At 41.3% G+C, this 22,578-nt stretch overlaps 1 protein-coding gene across 4 annotated transcripts in view; it reads left to right on the top strand.

Moving 5' to 3' along the window:
• LOC132819876 (complement C1q tumor necrosis factor-related protein 7) overlaps positions 1 to 18,712 on the top strand; it is a 55,753-nt gene extending 37,041 nt beyond the window's left edge. For all 4 annotated transcript variants that reach the window (XM_060831832.1, XM_060831813.1, XM_060831803.1 and 1 more), the window contains one exon: positions 17,489 to 18,712. In XM_060831832.1, the coding sequence (XP_060687815.1) occupies positions 17,489 to 18,117 (629 nt within the window). In that variant the 3' untranslated portion in view covers positions 18,118 to 18,712. The remainder of the gene's footprint in view (positions 1 to 17,488) is intronic.
• Positions 18,713 to 22,578: the final 3,866 nt, after the last annotated feature.

The following is a 22,578-nucleotide window of genomic DNA, read 5'->3' as shown; positions in this document are numbered from 1 at the left end:
CTACTGCTCTCTCGCTCTCTGTAAGACTCACTGTCCCTATCTCTGTTGCTCTCTCTCTCTGTAACACTCACTGTCCCTCTCCCTGGTGCTCACTCTCTGTAACACTCACTGCCCCTCTCCCTGGTGCTCACTCTCTGTAACACTCACTGCCCCTCTCCCTGGTGCTCACTCTCTGTAACATTCACTGTCCCTCTCCCTGGTGTTCTCTGTCTCCAACACTCACTGTCCTTCTCTCTGGGGTTTTCTGTCCGTAACACTCACCGTCCCTCTCCGTGGTGTTCTCTGTCTGCAATGCTCACTGTTCCTATCCCTGATGCTCTCTCTCTGTAACACTCACTGTCCCTATCCCTGTTGCTGTTCTCTCTCTCTGTAACACTCACTGTCCCTCTCCCTGGTGTTCTCTCTCGCTGTAACAATCACTGTCCCTATCGCTGCTGCTCTCTCTCTCTAACACTCACTGTCCTTCTCCCTGGTGTCTCTGTCTGCAAACTCACTGTCCCTCTCCCTGGTGTTCTCTCTCTCTGTAACAATCAATGTCCCTATCCCTACTGCTGCTCTCTCTCTCTGTAACACTTACTGTCCCTATACCTGCTGCTGCTGCTCTCTCTCTCTCTCTCTCTTTGTAACACTCACTGTCCCTATCCCTGCTGCTCTCTCTCTGTAACAGTCACTGTCCCTTTCCCTGGGTTCTCTCTTTGTAACACTCACTGTCCCTATCCCTGCTGCTCTCACTCTGTAACAGTCACTGTCCCTTTCCCTGGGTTCTCTCTCTGTAACACTTACTGTCCCTATACCTGCTGCTGCTGCTCTCTCTCTCTCTCTCTCTTTGTAACACTCATTGTCCCTTTACCTGCTGCTCTCTCTGTAACACTCCCTGTCCCTGCTGCTCTCTCTCTGTAACACCCACTGTCCCTCTCCCTGCTGCTCTCTGTAACACCCACTGTCCCTCTCCCTGCTGTTCTCTCTCTGTAACACTCCCTGTCCCTGCTGCTCTCTCTCTGTAACACTCACTGTCCCTTTCCCTGCTGCTCTCTCTCTGTAATACTCACTGTCCCTATCCCTGGTGGTCTCTCTCTGTAACACTCACTGTCCCTATCCCTGGTATTCTCTCTTGCTACAACACTCACTGTCCCTCTCCCCTGTGTTCTCTCCCTGTAGCACTCACTGTCCCTATCCCTGTTGCTGCTCTCTCTCTGTGTAACACTCACTGTCCCTATCCCTGGTGTTCTCTCTCTCTGTAACAATCACTGTCCCTCTCCTGGTGTTCTCTCTCTGTAACGCTCACTGTCCCTATCCCTGGTGTTCTCTCTCTATAACACTCACTGTCCCTATCCCTGGTGTTCTCTCTCTCTGTAACACTCACTGTCCTTATCCCTGCTGCTCTCTCTCTGTAACACTCACTGTACCTCTCCCCGGTGTTCTTTCTCTGTAACACTCACTGTTCTTCTCCCTGCTGCTCTCTCTCTGTAACACTCACTGCCCCTTTCCCTGGTGCTCTCTGTAACACTCACTGTCCCTATCCCTGGTGCTCTCTCTCTCTGTAACACTCACTGTACCTGATCCTGCTGCTCTCTCTCTATAACAGTCACTGTCCCTTTCCCTGGTGTTCTCTCTCTGTAACACTCACTGTCCCTATCCCTGCTGCTCTCTCTCTCTCTGTAACACTCACTGTCCCTATCCCTGCTGCTCTCTCTCTCTCTGTAACACTCACTGTCCCTATCCTGGTGTTCTCTCTCTCTCTGTAACACTTACTGTCCATATCCCTGCTGCGCTCTCTCTCTCTCTCTCTCTCTCTCTCTCTCTCTGTAACAATCACTGTCCCTATCCCTGCTGCTCTCTCTCTCTAACACTCACTGTCCTTCTCCCTGGTGTCTCTGTCTGCAAACTCACTGTCCCTCTCCCTGGTGTTCTCTCTCTCTGTAACAATCAATGTCCCTATCCCTACTGCTGCTCTCTCTCTCTGTAACACTTACTGTCCCTATACCTGCTGCTGCTGCTCTCTCTCTCTCTCTCTCTTTGTAACACTCACTGTCCCTATCCCTGCTGCTCTCTCTCTGTAACAGTCACTGTCCCTTTCCCTGGGTTCTCTCTTTGTAACACTCACTGTCCCTATCCCTGCTGCTCTCTCTCTGTAACAGTCACTGTCCCTTTCCCTGGGTTCTCTCTCTGTAACATTTACTGTCCCTATACCTGCTGCTGCTGCTCTCTCTCTCTCTCTCTCTCTTTGTAACACTCATTGTCCCTTTACCTGCTGCTCTCTCTGTAACACTCCCTGTCCCTGCTGCTCTCTCTCTGTAACACCCACTGTCCCTATCCCTGCTGCTCTCTGTAACACCCACTGTCCCTCTCCCTGCTGTTCTCTCTCTGTAACACTCCCTGTCCCTGCTGCTCTCTCTCTGTAACACTCACTGTCCCTCTCCCTGCTGCTCTCTCTCTGTAATACTCACTGTCCCTATCCCTGGTGTTCTCTCTCTATAACACTCACTGTCCCTATCCCTGGTGTTCTCTCTCTCTGTAACACTCACTGTCCTTATCCCTGCTGCTCTCTCTCTGTAACACTCACTGTACCTCTCCCCGGTGTTCTTTCTCTGTAACACTCACTGTTCTTCTCCCTGCTGCTCTCTCTCTGTAACACTCACTGCCCCTTTCCCTGGTGCTCTCTGTAACACTCACTGTCCCTATCCCTGGTGCTCTCTCTCTCTGTAACACTCACTGTACCTGATCCTGCTGCTCTCTCTCTATAACAGTCACTGTCCCTTTCCCTGGTGTTCTCTCTCTGTAACACTCACTGTCCCTATCCCTGCTGCTCTCTCTCTCTCTGTAACACTCACTGTCCCTATCCTGGTGTTCTCTCTCTCTCTGTAACACTTACTGTCCATATCCCTGCTGCGCTCTCTCTCTCTCTCTCTCTCTCTGTAACACTCACTGTCCCTATCCCTGCTGCTCTCTCTCTGTAACACCCACTGTCCCTCTCCCTCGTGTTCTCTCTTTGTAACACTCCCTGTCCCTGCTGCTCTCTCTCTGTAACACTCACTGTCCCTCTCCCTGGTGCTCACTCTCTGTAACACTCACTGCCCCTCTCCCTGGTGCTCACTCTCTGTAACATTCACTGTCCCTCTCCCTGGTGTTCTCTGTCTCCAACACTCACTGTCCTTCTCTCTGGGGTTTTCTGTCCGTAACACTCACCGTCCCTCTCCGTGGTGTTCTCTGTCTGCAATGCTCACTGTTCCTATCCCTGATGCTCTCTCTCTGTAACACTCACTGTCCCTATCCCTGTTGCTGTTCTCTCTCTCTGTAACACTCACTGTCCCTCTCCCTGGTGTTCTCTCTCGCTGTAACAATCACTGTCCCTATCGCTGCTGCTCTCTCTCTCTAACACTCACTGTCCTTCTCCCTGGTGTCTCTGTCTGCAAACTCACTGTCCCTCTCCCTGGTGTTCTCTCTCTCTGTAACAATCAATGTCCCTATCCCTACTGCTGCTCTCTCTCTCTGTAACACTTACTGTCCCTATACCTGCTGCTGCTGCTCTCTCTCTCTCTCTCTCTTTGTAACACTCACTGTCCCTATCCCTGCTGCTCTCTCTCTGTAACAGTCACTGTCCCTTTCCCTGGGTTCTCTCTTTGTAACACTCACTGTCCCTATCCCTGCTGCTCTCACTCTGTAACAGTCACTGTCCCTTTCCCTGGGTTCTCTCTCTGTAACACTTACTGTCCCTATACCTGCTGCTGCTGCTCTCTCTCTCTCTCTCTCTTTGTAACACTCATTGTCCCTTTACCTGCTGCTCTCTCTGTAACACTCCCTGTCCCTGCTGCTCTCTCTCTGTAACACCCACTGTCCCTCTCCCTGCTGCTCTCTGTAACACCCACTGTCCCTCTCCCTGCTGTTCTCTCTCTGTAACACTCCCTGTCCCTGCTGCTCTCTCTCTGTAACACTCACTGTCCCTTTCCCTGCTGCTCTCTCTCTGTAATACTCACTGTCCCTATCCCTGGTGGTCTCTCTCTGTAACACTCACTGTCCCTATCCCTGGTATTCTCTCTTGCTACAACACTCACTGTCCCTCTCCCCTGTGTTCTCTCCCTGTAGCACTCACTGTCCCTATCCCTGTTGCTGCTCTCTCTCTGTGTAACACTCACTGTCCCTATCCCTGGTGTTCTCTCTCTCTGTAACAATCACTGTCCCTCTCCTGGTGTTCTCTCTCTGTAACGCTCACTGTCCCTATCCCTGGTGTTCTCTCTCTATAACACTCACTGTCCCTATCCCTGGTGTTCTCTCTCTCTCTGTAACACTCACTGTCCCTATCCCTGTTGCTGCTCTCTCTCTGTGTAACACTCACTGTCCCTATCCCTGGTGTTCTCTCTCTCTGTAACACTCACTGTCCCTCTCCCTCGTGTTCTCTCTCTGCAACACGCACTGTCCCTATCCCTGGTGTTCTCTCTCTGTAACAGTCACTGTTCCTATCCCTGCTGCTCTGTCTCTCTGTAACATTCACTGTCCCTCTCCCTCGTGTTCTCTCTCTGTAACACTCACTGTCCCTCTCCCTGGTGTTCTCTCTCTCTCTGTAACACTCACTGTCCCTCTCCCTCGTGTTCTCTCTCTGTAACACGCACTGTCCCTATCCCTGGTGTTCTCTCTCTGTAACAATCACTGCCCCTATCCCTGGTGTTCTCTCTGTAACACTCACCGTCCCTCTATCTGGTGTACTCTCTCTGTAACACTCTGTTATTATTGTAAGAGAGCAATCATTGGGGCAAGTTTGCACTGGTGAGAAACTCACTCCCTTTTTGCCCTCTTAGCAACCAGGTTCCGGATGGAAGACGCATGGACAACATCCCCAACCCTGTATCATTTAAACCCCTTTAAGTGGTTAATTAGAGCCTCAAACCACCATCAGCCCCATTACCCGCCCTGTTGCAAAAAAAATTGGAAACCAGGCCAGTCCTGAGGCAATTGGAGTCACAGATTAGGGCAGGTGTGTGGTTGCTGAAAGCCAATTCACTGCCCTTGCTTTTGACCCCTGACCTCATGTTCTCCAACAAAAATCACTCTCCTTGCTGCTCCAGCCTCAGGGTCTCCCGCTCTCAGTGGGTGCTGCCTTCTGATCGGCTGGCAGCTCCAATTGGTGTAGATCTCTTGGCAGAGTATCTGACAGGTGGAAAAGCCATTGGTCAGGACATAGGTTCCTGGTTTACATTTGACCTGATGGAGGTGAGGATTTGTCACCATTAAAGACATCCAACCCCATATTTCGTGCAAAAAGCATTAAATCCCAGCCAAACTTTCAAATGCATGACCTATTTAGCTTTAAATAAATCCCCATTCACATTTTTTTCCTTAACTTGTTATTTATTTGTATTAGATTATTTTAGTTTCCTTTAACACGAATGCCCCTAATTTGTACCTTTTTTATTCAATTTACTATGAAATTAATTCAAGCTGTACACAATAAATGTGGAGCAGACCAATCTCTTATCTGTGTAAATGTGCTGAAAGTAATTATTCTCTAGTCAGTTCTGGTTTGAGTGTGGAAGAAGCATAAGAGAATGATTTGATAGTTTCCTGCCAATCAGTACCTGTCATCCCCTTTTGGCCTTTGTTATGACTTGACGAGGAAGTATGTACCAGTAATAACTCCCCACTGTTCCACAAATCATCCGAAAAAGTGTAACTTTATGCAATTCTAGTGAGACCATCAAAATAACCAATTTATCTGACTGACTGCTACACAGAACAAAAGCAATTCATAGCAGGTTCATCAGTAACAGCAAAATAACTACTTATTGTAACATGACTACTTATAGTAACACAGAAGATATAGGATTTGTAATCTACCATGTAGCTTGAAAAATACCCCTTTAAAAGCCCAAATACCATAAGATGTAAGAGCAAAATTAGGTCATTCAGCCCATCAAATCTGCTCAGCCATTCAATCATGGCTGATATGCTTTTCAGTCCCATTCTCCTGCCTTCTCCCTGTAACCCTTGATTCCCTTACCAATCAAGAACTTATCTGTCTCCGTCTTAAATACACTGGACGACTTGGCCTCCACAGCCTTCTGTGGCAATGAATTCCACAGAGTCACCATCCTGTGGTTGAAGAAATTCCTCCTCATCTCAGTTCTAAAGGGTCAGTCCCTTCTCTCTGAGACTGTACCCCCAGGTTCTAGTCTCACATACTAGTGGAAACATCTTCTCCACATGCACAGTATCCAGGCTTCTCAGTATCCTGTAAGTTTTGGTCAGATCCCCTCCTCATCCTTCTAAATCCCATTGAGTACAGACACAGAGTCCTCAGACACTCCACATATGACCATCACTTCATGCCCACGATCATTCTTGTAAACCTGCTCTGGATCTTCTCCAAGGCCAGCACAGCTTTCTTTAGCTATGGGCTCAAAACTGTTCACAATATTCCAAATACAGTCTGACTGGAGCAGTCTGGACAGGCTAGATGCATGAAGAATGTTTCTGATGTTGTGGAACTCCAGAACTAAGAGTCACAGTCTAAGAATAAGGGGTAAGCCAATCAGGACTGAGATGAGGAAGAATTTCTTCCCTCAGAGAGTTGTGAATCTGTGAATTCTCTCCCACAGGAAGCTGTTGGGGCCAGTTCATTAGATAGATTCAAGAGGGAGTTGGACATGGCCTTGGTGGCTAAAGGGATCAAGGGGTATGGGGAGAGGGTGGGAATGGGATACTAAGATTGCACGATCAGCCAGGTGGTTCCGGCTCAAAGGGCTAAATGACCTACTCTTGCACCGATTTTCTATGTTTCTACAGCCTCAGCAGTTACATCCCTGCTCTTGTATTCTAGCCCTCTTAAAATGAATGCTAACATTGCATTTGTTTTCCGAACTGTTAGCTGAACTTGCATGTTAAACTTAAGAGAATCCTGATCTAAGGGTTACAAGTTCCTTTGCACTTCTGATTTCTAAGCCTTTCCTCATTTACAAAATAGTCTACACCTGTATTCTTCCTTCGAAAATGTATAACCTCACACTTCACCACATTGTATTCCATCTGCCACTTCTTTGACCACTCACCTCATACGTCAAAGTCCTTACGCAGCTCCCTGCTTCTTCAACACTACCTGTCCCTCCACCTGCCTTTATGCCATTTGAAAACTTAGCAACAATGCCCTCAGTTCCTTTGTTCAGATTACTAATGCGTAATGTGAATAGTTGTAATCCCAGTGCTGACCCCTGTGAAATTCCACTAGTCACCAGCTGCCTTCCTGGAAAAGACCCCTCTATCCATACTCACTGTCTTCTGCCAGTCAGCCAATCCTCTATCCATGCCTGTGCTAATTATATACCCTCAATCATAATTTAGACAGACAAAAGCCAGTTTAACAGATTCATAAAGGGAAAGGAAGAAAAATGCAGTCATCGTAATCAAAATTCCAGACCTCAGTCACAATTTCTCCCCCTCACTACTTCATAAAGCAACATTGTATCATCTAGTTTATAAGCACTTTGGTGTTTCATTGTTTAGAAGTCATAGAGTCACTGAAGTCTAAAGCACCTAAAAAGGCCCTTCAGCCCATTGAGTCTGTGTCGGTCACAATCCAATTTTCCTGCAATTGGGCCATTGAATTGTATGACTTAGCATGACAAGTGCACATCTAAATACTTCTTAAATGATGTGAGGGTATCTGCCTCTACTACCCTTATAGGCAGTGAGTCCCAGATTCCTGTCACTTTCTTCACATCCCCTCTAAACCCCTTTACCTTAAATCCCTCCATCAGGAGAAAGTTTTTTTCTGTTTACCCTTACCTATGCCCCTCATAATTTCATACATCTCAATAATGTTTCCACTTAGCCTCCTCTGTTCCTAGGAAACACACCAAATCTATCCACTCACTCTTTATAACTAAAACTCTCCATCCCAAGAATATACTGGTAAATCTCTTTTGCACCCATTTTACTGCAATCACACCCCTTCTATAATGTGGATTCCAGACTGCACATTATATTATGTTATTGACCAGACCAAGCCCCCTCAAAATACATTAAGAAGTTAGCCTAGAACCTAAATTTTTCTTATTGTAAAGTTAAGTGTAAGATGTTACATTCCAAAAACAATTCAATTGGTCAAACTACTCAATGTTAAGCAAAACACACTTTATTTTTATACTACAGTTAAAATACAGACAAAATAAAAATTAAAGAAAAGAATTGACTTAACTATAACTCTGTCAAAATGTTGAATACAATAATTGATATATTAGCTTCTACTCATTTACTATTCCAATGTAGTTACATCCTATAAACAAACCTTTGGCAAAGCAAATCCAGTAAAACAGGTTGTTTTGTATACAATTCTAGCAGCAGGAAGAGAATCCCAGCTTTTAGCTATGACAGAGTTAGGAACAATAGCTTCCACATCCCAGCAACTGCAGAAAGCCAAAACTAAATGTCCTGGTTCTGTAGGAGCTTGACCCCACCCTTTCAGGCTGCTCCTATTGTTCCAACTTTAATTTTTAAAAAATCCAAAGCCTCACAAGCTGTTTACTATATTGGCTTTGAGCAAACTGCTCTGTAACTCTGTCCCAATCTTTCTTCATTAAAAGTAAAGGACAAAATACACCTCTTGAAGTCATCATATTGTCACAACTATAGCTGTGGCATAACCAATGCTTTATATAATCAAACTTATATTTCAGTTTCTAGTGCTAAAAAAGAAAATATGTGATGTCTGACCCAATTCTCAGTGAGTTACATAGGAATATGTGTCCATTCATTCCAACCTGTTCTATAATTCAACTAGTATTGTGTTTCAGCTGAATCCTAACCCTCATTTAACCACCTTTATTCCATAGACCTTCAAACTGTGACTAACAAAAAGCTCTAGTATCAGTTAATATCAATTGACTTAAGATCAACAGTGATTATAGGATAGAGTTCCCGAGTTTCACCACCATTTGTGTGAATGACTGTTTTTGAACATATAAATTCAAGTCTCCTTGTTCTGGACTTGCCCACCATTTGAAATAGTGTTTTTTTTTCAAATTCTTTCATTACAACAAAATAAAAATGGAATCTATGCAAACTGACTTCGTAGTTTTAATCCTTTTAGTCCTGCTGTCATTCTGGTGAATTTATGCTGAACCTGTACAAGGTGGATGTATTCTTCTGCTGCATGGTGCCTGGAACCGAGTGGAGTACTCCTGATAGTTTAACCAGAGCTCAGAACAGCTGCAATGTACATTCTACCTCTTCATAATCCAGCTCCAAATTTATGATCTGTCTCACTTTTCTCGAATGGAATTACCACCCACAATATCTCTGTCTCTTAAAAGAGCATATGCCAAGTGACTTCACCCATCTCTTGTTAATATGCCATTAAGTGATTTTAACTCCAGCCCCTCCAGATGCTAAACTCGTTCAGAAGTTCTATAAGGAATTGTACAGCTGCAGACTGCCTTGAGCAGCTGGTGGTAAACATCACTGTACAGATGAATAAGTATGTTAAAGGTTAAGCATGTTTTGTTTTAAAATTGAAGCTAAATTAAAGTCAACATGTAAAACTTTACAGGCAAGAAAATACCCTGAAACTGCGCTTAATTCACTAACATTGAGCCGCATTAAACAAAACGGTTCACATTTATCCTGCATTTCTGTTTACATTCAGAACTCACTCAATTCTGCATCTAGTTATCATGGTTTGTTCATTATGCATTCTTGTATTAATTATCTTCTTAAATATGAAAATAGGCCCAGGTTTCCGGCCATGTTTTGTTTTTCTGCACTGCCAAGGCAAGCACAGTTGAGAACACGGTTTGTAGATAGTTTTATGGTGATAGGTTGGAATTTCAGGGGCGTTTTAAGCCCTTAATCCTAAGATGTGTCTTTTTAAAAGAGGACTGCTACAGAGACAAAGTAACTGCAGGTGTATAAAAAACTCTGCAAAGGACCAAGGAGATGTAACTACCAATGGTGGACAGTGATCTATTGAGATGACAAGGGTCATCTCAATAGATCACAAGGATGACAGTAAGGTGCAGATGTCCCCCTGCTCAACAGCAGGATACCCACTGCAGTTTCTGTCCCAAACTGCAGACACATTTGTACTTTTAACTTTGAGAATACTCAAGGACAGAGGTTACAAATCCAGTTTTGACTCAACTAGAATGCAAATCTAGGACTGAATGTTCTTGTGGTAAACCAGTCTGCAAGCATTAGTGTGCTATGAAAACCACAGTCAGAGGACCATCCCCAAGTTACCCTTGTGTTTCAGGTAAAGATCCTCTCTCATTCAGAGTGCTGCCAATCAGTTACAACACAGGAATCCGAATAAATAACTTAAATCAGCTTACAACACCAAGAATCTCAGAAAGAAACAATTGTTCAATTACCAGCATCAATGCTACGGCTAACCTCTGGTGTGATGGACACAACATTTAACTATCTACTCTTGGTAGTCAGCTGAGAGACTGGTCTATATATCTGAATTTCTATTTCATTTTTATCTTGTTGAACTCACCTCATATTTCTAATCTGTGTGTGTGTGTGTCGTATTGCTATTTCTTCTCACATTTACTAATTAATAAATTCATTCTTCTTGTTAGTTCAAGAAAGTCTGGTTAAATTGGCTCCAAGCCCAGCATTAATACCCATCCTCAATTACACTGAAATGAGTGGCTTCCTAGGCTAATTCAGGGGGCAGTTCAGAATTAATGACATGCTGTGTTTCTGGAGTCATCTGTAGGTCAGACCAGGTAAATTTCCTTACCTCAAGAACATTAATTAGACAGACAGTTAAAGGAGTTACAAGTACAGCTCATACAAACATTATCCACCATTTATGACAATTATGGTACCTGTAGGATATTTCTTCATTTTGATGAATATCTGATTTTTTTTTTAACCAGGTGATTAGTTTGTTGTAATTGCTGATTATTAGCAGGAGTACTCACAATCAAGATTATGAAATGTACATATTTTTCATAATTAACTGTTTAAAGAAAAGTAATCTAATGTAATAAATTGTTCCTCACTTCTTCTACTTAGACAGCGATGGTTATAATTGTAGTCGATTTCACAGATTTCCAAATTAAAAATGAAATGCAGGCTCAGACTGCATAACCAGGATTGACAGTTTAGTCAGATTTTCACTTTGAGTAGGTTTTAGTGAGGCGTGAAGCTGATTACAAACCTTGAAGAAGCACATTTTTCATTAAAATCATCCTCGAGAGGATAAAGGCGCCACCAGGCAGCCCTTGGCCTTCAGGAGTGCCATTACAAATTTTGTGTCTGACTTGAATTAATCTTTCAGTGCTGGCATCTTTCCTGTCAGTACTCCACGTGACTTATATTCAAGATTGTGCCAGCACTGCACATCTAAGTGCACTGCACAGTACAGGCTGGGGTGTAACAATAGGACATTCCCTCATATATGCTTCTGCAGCCTTGGCAGGCAAGATTTTCGCTGGGCCAATGTCCTGATCTCTGCAATGCACTTATACCCCAAATTGTGTTTTTCAAATAATATAAAAATGGTACAGCTTTTGGAATTGCTGTAATCAAAGCAATTTAGAATAGACTAAACGTTACAGAACCAGAAACATATAATAAGAGTTACAAGAAAGCATTTTAAGCAACAGGGATTAATTTGTACCTGATTATCCTCCATAGACTTGTGGAACAATTCCAATGTATTAGATTGCCTTCTCCTAAACTTTAGGTACAATTCAACGCAAGTTATACTTATTGAAGGGATTCAATTTACCCATACTTTACCATTAGAAATAAATTCTTCTGGTTTATCTAGTTTGTATGTTTTCTTGATTACTGCTTTCCTCTTTCATTTAGCTGCATTTTTGTTAATGGAATAAATGTAGGGTAGACAATTAGGCATAACAGAACTCAAATTCTTAACTGAAAACAGACTTGATCTTGAGTTGCATGACTAAAGTTATCTTGCAGATAAAACATTTAACAAAGAGGGCTAATTGAACATAAAATTAGGGGTGTTATCCTCAACTTATGCAGGGGATTGGTGTTTCAAATGCTGTGTGTGGTTTTGGCTTCCATATTTAAAGGAGGATGTGTTGGAGATAGCTCAGAGAGTTTTATTAGATGGAAGTCTGGAATGAAGATTTTCTAATGAAGATAGGTTCGACAGGATAGGCCTGTTTCTATTGGAGTATAAAGTGCAATGAGTGACTTTTTTGAGGTGTGTAAGACCCTAAATTGTTTTGACAAGATGCATATGAGGATTGGTGAGGGCAGGGCAGTAGATGTGATCTATATGGACTTCAGTAAGGTTGCCCATGGGAGACTGGTTAGCAAGGTTAGATCTCACGGAATAAAGGAAGAACTAGCCATTTGGATACAGAACTGACTCAAAGGTAGAAAACAGAGGGTGATGGTGGAGGGTTGTTTTTCAGACTGGAGGCCTGTGACCAGTGGAGTGCCACAAGGATCGGTGCTGGGTCCTCTACTTTTTGTCATTTACATAAATGATTTGGATGCGAGCATAAGAGGTACAGTTAGTAAGTTTTGCAGATGACACTAAAATTGGAGGTGTAGTGGAAAGTGAAGAGGGTTACCTCAGATTACAACAGGATCTTGATCAGATGGGCCAATGGGCCAAGAGGTAGCAGATGAAGTTTAATTCAGATAAATGCAAGGTGCTGCATTTTGGAAAAAGCAAATCTCAGCAGGATGTATACACTTAATGGTAGTGTTGCTGAACAAAGAGACCTTGGAGTGCAGGTTCATAGCTCCTTAAAAGTGGAGTTACAGGTAGATAGGATAGTGAAGAAGGCGTTTGGTATGCTTTCCTTTATTGGTTAGAGTATTGAAGGTAGGAGTTGGGACGTTATGTAGAGGCTGTACAGGACATTGGTTAGGCCACTGTTGGAATATTGCGTGCAATTCTGGTCTTCCTATCGGAAAGATGTTGTGAAACTTGAAAGGCTGAACAGGCTGGGGCTGTTTTCCCTGGAGTGTGGGAGGCTAAGGGGTGACCTTATAGAGGGTTACAAAATTATGAGGAGTATTTATAGGATAATTAGACAAAGTCTTTTCCCTGGGGTGCAGGAGTCCAGAACTAGAGGGCATAGGTTTAGGGTGAGAGGGGAAAGATATAAAAGAGACCTATGGGGCAACATTTTCACACAGAGGGTGGTGTGTGTATGGAACGAGCTACCAGAGGAAGTGGTGGAGGCTGGTACAATTGCAACATTTAAAAAGCATCTGGATGGGTATATGAATAGGAAGGGTTTGGAGGGATATGGGCCTAGTACTGGCAGGTGGGACTAGATTGGGTTGGGATATCTGGTCCACATGGATGAGTTGGACTAAAGGGTCTGTTTCCATGCTGTACATTTCTATGACTCTATGACTCTATGTGGAAAGGATAATTCCTCTTAGAAAGCTTTGACGCCTGCAATTGTCCAACAATTATGAGATGCTTACAAACTCTGAGAATGAGAATGGGAATGAGTGAACTCTCTGTGCTAACTTGGAACAGGGAACCATTCAAGTGGGGGTGGAGGAAGAAGGAACATAGCTGTAGTAGGAACAGTATAATTTAGGGGATAGATACTGTTCTCTGCAGTCATTAGCATAAGTCTTGAAGGCTATATTGCCCGCCCAATGCCAGGGATCACGGGATCTCCTCAAAACTGGAAAAGAACTTGGAGCAGGAGGGATCCATTTGGCAATGTAAACTTTTGTGCCAATGACATTGATACTACTTGAAAGAAGATGCTGATTTTGAATGATTTTGGACCATTTTGAATTGAATTTGAACAGCTAGGTACTAAATTATATAGCAATATCTCCAAGATAATAATTTCAGGATTACTACTTGAGCCATGAATAATGTGTCACAGGTTAATAAAGTAAACTAGTTAAATCAGGGGCCTAAAGATTGCTGTGGGTGGAATGAATTGAAGTTCACAGGGCACTGGCACTGGTAGTGGGCTTGAAGAGAGATGTTCTAGTAGGATGGGCTTTGTTTGAATCATGCTAGGACCGGTGTCTTGGCGAATTGAAAATAACTAACACTGGAGACTAAGCTTGAAACTAAAGATGGAATAGGGTTCTGGAGAAGGGGTATGTAGATTTACAAAGCAAAAGGATATGGCAGCGTTGCAAGGCAAAGTCACAGTGACACATGCTAGTGAAATAGAGTGGGACACGAAGGGAAACAGTGTATCAATGTACAAAAACAGTAGCAAATAGGGTCAAAGGGGGAAAATGTGTGAAAAGGCAAAATTAATGGTTCTTCTAAATGCATGGAGTTTTGGGGGAAAAAAAACAAGTAAATTAAGGCCACAGTAGAGATTAATGGGCAGGATTGTCTGGCCAATATAGGAACATGGTTACAAGGAAATCAAAGCTGGGAATTAAATATTCATGGATATGTGACTTTTGGAAAATATAAGCAGAAAATAAAGGATAGTGAAGTCGCTTTGTTAGCATGAGATGGAGTAAGTATAATAGCAAGAAGTAGTTTTAGATCCAATGTTGTGGAATTCATATGGGTGGAGGGAAGAAATAAGAGGGCAAAGATTACACTTGTGGATGTAGTTCATAGACCCCAAACAGTTGCTATACTGTAAAACAGAATAAAGCAGGAGATAATGAGGACATACTTTAAAAAGCAATCCTTTAATTATGTGTATGATAATCTTTACGGAGATTGGAAAAATCAACTTGCCATTGTAGCCACATGGAAAAATTCATACAGCATATTCAGAACAGTTTCAAGCAATAATATGTTGTGGATCCAACCAGGGATCAGGCTGTTTTGGAACTGGTGATGTGTAACGAGGTAGTTTTAATAAATTATGTCAAAGTAAAATATCCCCTAGGAAACAATGACCATAACATGGTAGAATTTAATATTCAGATAGAGCTAGTGAAACTTGGGTCAGAAATAACTGTGCTAAACTTAAACAAGGGTATTCACAAAGGAATGAGGCAGAATTGGCTGGAGTGGACTGGGAAAATAATTTAGCATAGAAGACAGTTAATGAACAATCATAAATATTCAAGAAAATAATCATGACTCATGGCAAAGATAAGGCAGCAGGATTCTAGGAAGGGGGAAAACAAGCCATGATTAACAGTAGTGACAAATTGAAAGATACAACATACAGTGTCACAGAGATTAGTAGTAAACCAAAAGATTTGGAAAGTTTTACAAACTAACAGAAGGGAACCAAAAAAGAGGGAGCACGTAAACTAGCAAGTGATATAAAAATGGTCAGTAACAGCTTCTTTAAATACATAAAAAGAAAGAGATAGGTCAGAGTGAATATCAGTCCCTTACAGAATAAGAGAATATAATTGGGTTGAATAAGGAAATGGCAGGGGATGAAGAAATAGTTGTAATCAGTTTTCTTATTTATAGGTACTTTAATCTCTATGGAAATCTTTAATCTTTATTCCAAAATTGCTGAACAATAACGAACAAAAATGGATTGGGGAGAAAATTGATTCAATAACTATCACTATAGACAACAGTGATTGGGAAATGAATAGGACTTAATGCCAATGATCCCCTCGACCTAATGAATTGCATTCTAGAATATGAAAGGAAGTAGCAAAGAGAGAATGGATGCAGTGGTAATAACCTTCCAAGAATTTTCTGTAAAAGTTCCAGGGGACTGGAAATCTGCCAATGTATCACCTTTCTTTAAAAAGGTGTTATGACTCAGTTATCTTAATATCTCTCATTAGGAAGATGTTAGAGTACACCATTAAAGACATAATAGCTGAGTATTTAGAAATTATATAATATGATTATGGACAGTCATAAAGGGAAAATCATACCTGACAAATTTAATAGATTTTTTTGCCGAAGTAACAAAATGAAAATTGTTGAGAAATGTGGATCTGGGAATTTATTCAAGGAACTAAAATCTGATGAGTGCCTCAAGGACAGCCCGTTGAAAATGTGGAAATGCCAGCGACCTCTTCCCTTCTTCATTTTTCTGAGGTTGTCTCCAAAGCCCTGTCATTGAGACTTTATGGTGGTCAGGTTTGGAGGATTTAGCAGACTGCCACCAACTGGGACTCCCACACCAGTGCTAGTAGAATTACCCTTTCCCAGGAGATCAGCCAGTGGAAATGTTGCTTGAGGATGCCAATGGTATGCTTCATGGTGTTCCTATTTGCAGCATGTCTCTCAATGCAGGAACATTAGCCGCATATGGCTGATGGCAGAGGGGAGTCATTAGTAACATGTACATGAGAGAGCTGTTATAGCTGAGCAACTACCCTCTGCTCACATGTGGTGACTGTAAGATTGTTGAAGCGTGTTGTGGGATGAAAGTGTCCTGACTGCTGCCACAATGATAAACATTCCCCAGCTTAATGGCTGAGCCATGATTGCATCACAGCTGCACATTCAGAAAGTGGTAACCCTCACAGTTTCAGTGCACCTCTTCAATGTGTAGGGCTATTTGCGAAGAAACGCATTTGCAGTCAATGTCACATTGCACCATAGGAAAGCCCACAATATTTTCTCTCTCTGCTTAAATAGCAATGAAATTCCCTCTCTAGGAGAAAGACTTCTGTGACCTTTCAGGTACAGCTAAACAGCAACATCTTGGCAAAGTCACCTGCTCCAGCCTGGGAGAATTCACTAGCATCAAACTTGAAGGTCCCAATGTCCTTGATTACCATGGGTTCTTTCATCCTCATCTTGCTCTGAGGTTGCACATTTGGTTTGAGGACTTGTCACAGTTCTGTTACCTCTCCTTGGTGAATTGCAGCAACTGAACATACTGTTCCTGGCTGGGGCATAGTGAGGAGAAATACTCTATCAGGGCCTGAGGTAGATACTGAGAATCCTACTGAGAATGTCCTTCACCTCTCTTTGAGAACAGCCTCTCCTCTTTACTGCTCCTGCTCCATGTTATTGCGATACTGCAGCTCAGGATGAATTTCCACGAGAAACCTTGTGACTCAGAACAAATATTGGACCTAGAAGCTTTTCTAATTTAAATCACGTTTTCCAAAGTATCATTCTGTTCTGACTGAAAGAACTTATGTCAACTTCTCCAGCAAAACACTGATTTCACACACTTTACGTACGTGTGTAGTCAAATGCACCTCAGATGAAATTTAACTGAAGAGGTCATTAATGAGCACTGTTGAGGAGTCCATCATGTTACTGAACAATGACGATGACATTGAATAAAGGTTTTATTTCCACCTGAGAAAGAGACCTCTGCATTTTACACATGGAAATTATAGTTACATCAGCAGAGCTTCATTGAGGATCCTTCTAAAATAATTAAAGCTACGATAGTAACAGATTTTATGTGTTATAAAGAAATTACTTATTTTGGACTGGTATCTACTACTGGAAATAAATAGAAGAAAAGGAAATTAATTTCTTTATACTTTGCTTACTGTTTGTTGTTCTTGGAATTCAGCACGACATGTTTGATGATGGCTTGTAAGTTCTGAATTTGAATTATTTAAAATTTACCAGAGTAACTTTCATTATTGTGATTTATCCCAGGAACCAAGGGCAAAGTGGGACGTGGAGGAGATATAGGCAGTAAAGGAGATAGAGGACCAATCGGTAAAGCAGGACTCAGAGGACTGAATGGCCTAAAAGGAAAAATAGGACCACCAGGAATGTTGGGACTTAAAGGAAACAAAGGACAAAAAGGAGAGCCTGGACCATCAGGTGTTTGTAAATGTGGGAGTTTAGTACTCAAATCTGCCTTTTCTGTCAGCATTACAACCAGTTATCCAACAGAAAAAACACCAATTATATTTAATAAAATCCTTCTTAATGAGGGCGGTCATTACATCGCTTCCTCTGGAAAGTTTATATGTGCCATTCCAGGGATTTATTATTTCTCTTATGACATTACCCTGGCAAATAAGCACGTTGCAATTGCTCTCGTGCACAATGGTGAGTATCGCATCAAAACCTTTGATGCCAATACAGGAAACCATGATGTATCTTCAGGATCGACAGTCATGTACCTGAAGCCAGAAGATGAAGTGTGGCTGGAGATCTTTGATTATGAACAAAATGGTCTGTTTTCTGATCCAAACTGGACCGACAGTTTATTTTCTGGGTTTTTACTTTATCCTGATGCTGATTACCTAGATGCATTGGCAGAAGATGAATTGTAATAGTTATCTCCAAATATTTCTATTTGATCTTTTATAAAGATGCAATATAGTCTTTTATGGTAATGAAGACTTATAGACATTATGTGAAACTGTTCTTAGAATCATTTAAGGATCTGATCATGAGATAATGCTTGCTTGCGGACTTGTTTTAATGTTATTTAATTTACTGATTTAATTAGGAGTGATGTATCTGAGATCAACATCAGTACTGGTATATTCAACACAGGGGTACTGGATGCCATGAGTTTGGTTCGAATTTTGAACAGCTCAGACCTTTTCAGAGGAAATGTGAACACTCCTGATGCAATGGTTCCAATTCACAAATCTAGTATTTTATCATTTACAGGAACAACATTTTACGCACCTTGACTGATTTTGTTTAGAGTTTAATTTTTTTTCAAGAAGGACAGGTTCTCTGTAATAATTCGTATGGAGAAGTTGCAAGTTTATTCTATCACTGTGAACTTTTGGTTGCATCTAATTTCGCAAACCTATTGATGACAGAAACTGCAAATATTTCAGTTTTAAGGTATGAAGTTAGATCATCAACTTGTCTGTTCACAACAGATTTATATGATTAATCCTCTTTTCATTATTTGTTATGTTGAATATGAATTACGTATTTTCTGGAACTTGAAAGTTGTTTTACTTTTTGTTCATGTATAACCAAGTGTTATGTTTAACTGAATGTTTTATAAAAACAATACATCTAAAATTTGGCAACTGGCTTTCTATCTTAAATGATTGCTTTATTTAGTGGGCTTTAAGATACATTGGACCATAATATGCAGCAAGTATTTAGAAAGAAAACTAAAATTCAGCACATATTGGTTTTTAAACTTAATTACGTAATGTGAACATTTAACTGTTGCTGTTAACATTTAATCTAATGGGTGTGGAAGGGAGGGAGGGAGCAGGTAGGATATGATGAAGGGAAATGTATAAGTCCAAAGAGAACACTCAAAACAACAAAGCAAGTTGTGTCAAGACAATAAGGAAGGGACAGCGAATTTACTGGTAGTGCATCAATGTGATGGTACTATGGCTTTAAGAGGTGTATATTGTCCTTTCTTTATGAAGAAAGGTTCAGACAGAGGTTCCAAGCGCTTTGTTCAAAGCCAGTAAAGCAAGCAGTTTGTCGGGACATTTTTTTAAATGTTGGAGCAATAGAAGCAGCCTGAATGGGTGGGGTTAAGCTCCCACTGAACCAGGATCTTTGGTTTTAGCTTTCTGCGGCTGCTGAAGACTTGAAGCCACATGCGAAAGCTACATTTTTCCTCCCTTTGTTATAGCTAAAAGCTAGCATTTTCTTCCTGTTACTAGAATTGCATGTGAGACAATCTATTTTATTGAATTTGCCTTTTGCCATGGGTATATTTTGGGATGTTACTATATTGAAACAGCTAATTAGTAGTAGTTAATACATATATATTATTTTGTTAAACATTTCGATAGAATTACAGTCAAGCCAATTCTTTTCATTTGTTTTTATTTGTCTGTATTTTCATTCCAGTGTAAAAATAAAGTGTGTTTTGCTTAAAGTCGAGTAGTTTGACCAATCAAATTGCAACTGGAATACAACACCTTACATTTGCCTTTAAAATAAGAAAAAGTTAGGGTCTAGTCTATCTATATTTTGAAGGGGTTTGGTCTGGTCCAAGACATCAGCAATAAGGTCAATACAAATAATATTGGTCAGACAATGAAAATAAAATTAAAGGCTCTTTATCAGGATACACAAACCATCCTGAATAAAGTAGAAACAATGGCATGAATAGAGAGATAAATGGTTTGGACCTAATCACCATTACAGAAACATAGGGCTTGATTTTATGGCCAGGAGTAGAGTTGGTAGGCACCCATACAATTGTGAAACATGACATGACAATTTTGTATTGGCAACATAACATCAATCATGCTAGTCTAAGAATATTCACGGTGAGCAGGCATTAAAATTGAAAACTTGCTGTCATTTAGAACTTGACAAGCTATTGAGCAAACCTGTTGATGAGTTCCATACAGTTTTTCATTGATTACTGTATTTATGCTTTGGATGGGGAAGACCAAACTTTGGCAGTGATTTATAACAAGTGTGAGGAGGCGGCATAATGGCAGACAGAAAATCCTGTCACCAGGACCATGGAGAAAGTGAGGACTGCCGATGCTGGAAATCAGAGCTGAAAATGTGTTGCTAGAAAAGCGCAGCAGGTCAGGCAGCATCCAAGGAACAGGAGAATCGACGTTTCGGGCATGAGCCCTTCTTCAGGAATGAGGAGAGTGTGCCATGCAGGCTAAGATAAAAAGTAGGGAGGAGGGACTTAGGGGAGGGGAGTTGGAAATGCGATAGGTGGAAGGAGGTTAAGGTGAGGGTGATGGAGCCTTGCAGCAGCATTTTGCTGGTCAAGGTGATGGCATCTGAACAATTTTTAACTTAATTTGTTGCTTTTCTTTGAGTCTGTCAAAACAGATTTAAAAAAGAGATTCAGAAATGATGGGTCCTTTTAATTTGTGGTTTGGGAGATTAGTTTGTAGAATGCTTTTGTAATTGTATCCAGGAACAATACTTTGAAAGACCAGTTGTGGATAAAGCTGTTTTGTAAATCTTTGTGCAATGCAGCAGGGATTAATTAGTAATTTTATAGCAATAAATCCACTGGGACATAGTGGGTAGAATAAAATGTGTTGCCTGGAAAATGGAATGCACTGTCTCGAAATGCAATGGAGGCAGATTCAGTTGGGACAGTTAAGATGACACTGGAGGATTATTTGGATAGAAATGTGTGGGGGAATATCAGGAAAAAGCAGAGGATTGACATGAAGTACTGGAACTGATGCAAGCACAATGGGCTGAATAGCTTCCTTCTGCACCATAACAATTCTGGAAGTGTTCAGTGCATTTCTTCCATATTAAATTTGAAAACAATATACTTCACTCAGAAAATCATACTATTTAGGTACTAGAGGAGAGCCAGCAAAGATAAATAGAGCTATAGGGATGGCAGTCATTATACAATGGAAGATTTTTAGAAAAAACAATTAAAAAAGCTCAACAAAAATTAAAAAACAAAACATAAATAGTAAAAATCCATCTGTGGCTTACAAAGGAAGTTGAAGATGATATTACTTTGACAGTAGAGGTTTGTAATAATGCAAAGAATAGTTGAAAGACTGGGGATTGGAAATGCTTAGGAAGTTACAATGGGACACCAAAAGGTCGATTTAAAAGGGGAAAAAAATACAATGACTGAATTAACCAGGAATATAAAATAGAATTTAAAAACATTCACAAGTATATAAAAAGCATGCCCGTTAAAATAAGACTGTGATTTTCTACTTTGAAGTTAATGTATGGAAACAGGTGAAGTAAAATGCTGTTTTTTCTACCTGGCCCAGGGTGAGTTATTGTGCATGATGCTATGCTCTGGCCTTATTATCTATACAAACAAGATGCAGCAGTGAAGTGCAAGCAATTGGAGATGTGTCCTGAGGGTGCACTGAGGCTGGTACATGTCTGATGCTAACGCCTATGGATTAGGGTTGTGTGTGGTTGCTGTCTATGAGGTTTGCTCTGAGTTGCTGGTTGATGTCCAAGCTAGAGGTACGGAGAAGCAAGAGGTGGGCTGGAATTGTGAGGTAACCACTTAACTTTCATGTCAGAAACTGTTACCATCTAGTTTCTATCTGAAGTATGGGAATCTGCATATCAATGAGGAAAGAGTAACTGATAAGAAGATAATAATGCATACAAATGGTTGCAAATAGGCCTCTTGCTAGTGAGACTCTCGTCTCCCTGTTCAACTCTTGGAAAATGTGATTTTTTTTGCTGCTGACACCAAGGATATCCTGATCTGTGGGAGGTTTATTAGATCCAAAGCAGCCATTTTGTCACATATTAAAAGCCTAGAAACCATTTTGAATCTTATGTCAGTGTCTGCTTGCTGAGCTCATACATTCCTAGGCTCAGTGAGGTGGTTGACCATGCAGCTGTACTGATACCTGATAGTGAACTCTTTCCCAGCTTGGGAATGTTCTTCTTTTACAAGAACCTATTGCATTCTAACACGTGCTTATCAACTACTAACTAGTACTGTCCAGATACTACGTCACTGAGGCTAGTGACTGGGCAAAGTGCCTAAACTTGCCTTATCCTGCAATTAAAAGTTTGCTAATTGTTAAATGGTTGTAATCTATATAATCACGCAATCCTCTGTATCAAATCAGAGTGACTTGTGACCATTTGGTCGACTTGTCTCTCCCTGTGAGCTCATGAATAAACAGTCAATAACTCAAGGTTTATTTCGTCCGATTCATTGTTCCTTTAAATTGGACTGCTACATGCCAGTCACCCTCTGCATGATCTCAACCTATTGTCCCAACTTTCTTGCCAATGCTCACATCGTTCATTGGATTGGAAGATTCTGCCCAGCATTAAATAATCATCCAACTCCCTCTTGAATACCT

Source organism: Hemiscyllium ocellatum, chromosome 1 (assembly GCF_020745735.1).
Source record: "Hemiscyllium ocellatum isolate sHemOce1 chromosome 1, sHemOce1.pat.X.cur, whole genome shotgun sequence".
Taxonomy (NCBI): Eukaryota; Metazoa; Chordata; class Chondrichthyes; order Orectolobiformes; family Hemiscylliidae; genus Hemiscyllium; species Hemiscyllium ocellatum.
This window is presented reverse-complemented; position numbering and strand designations above follow the sequence as displayed.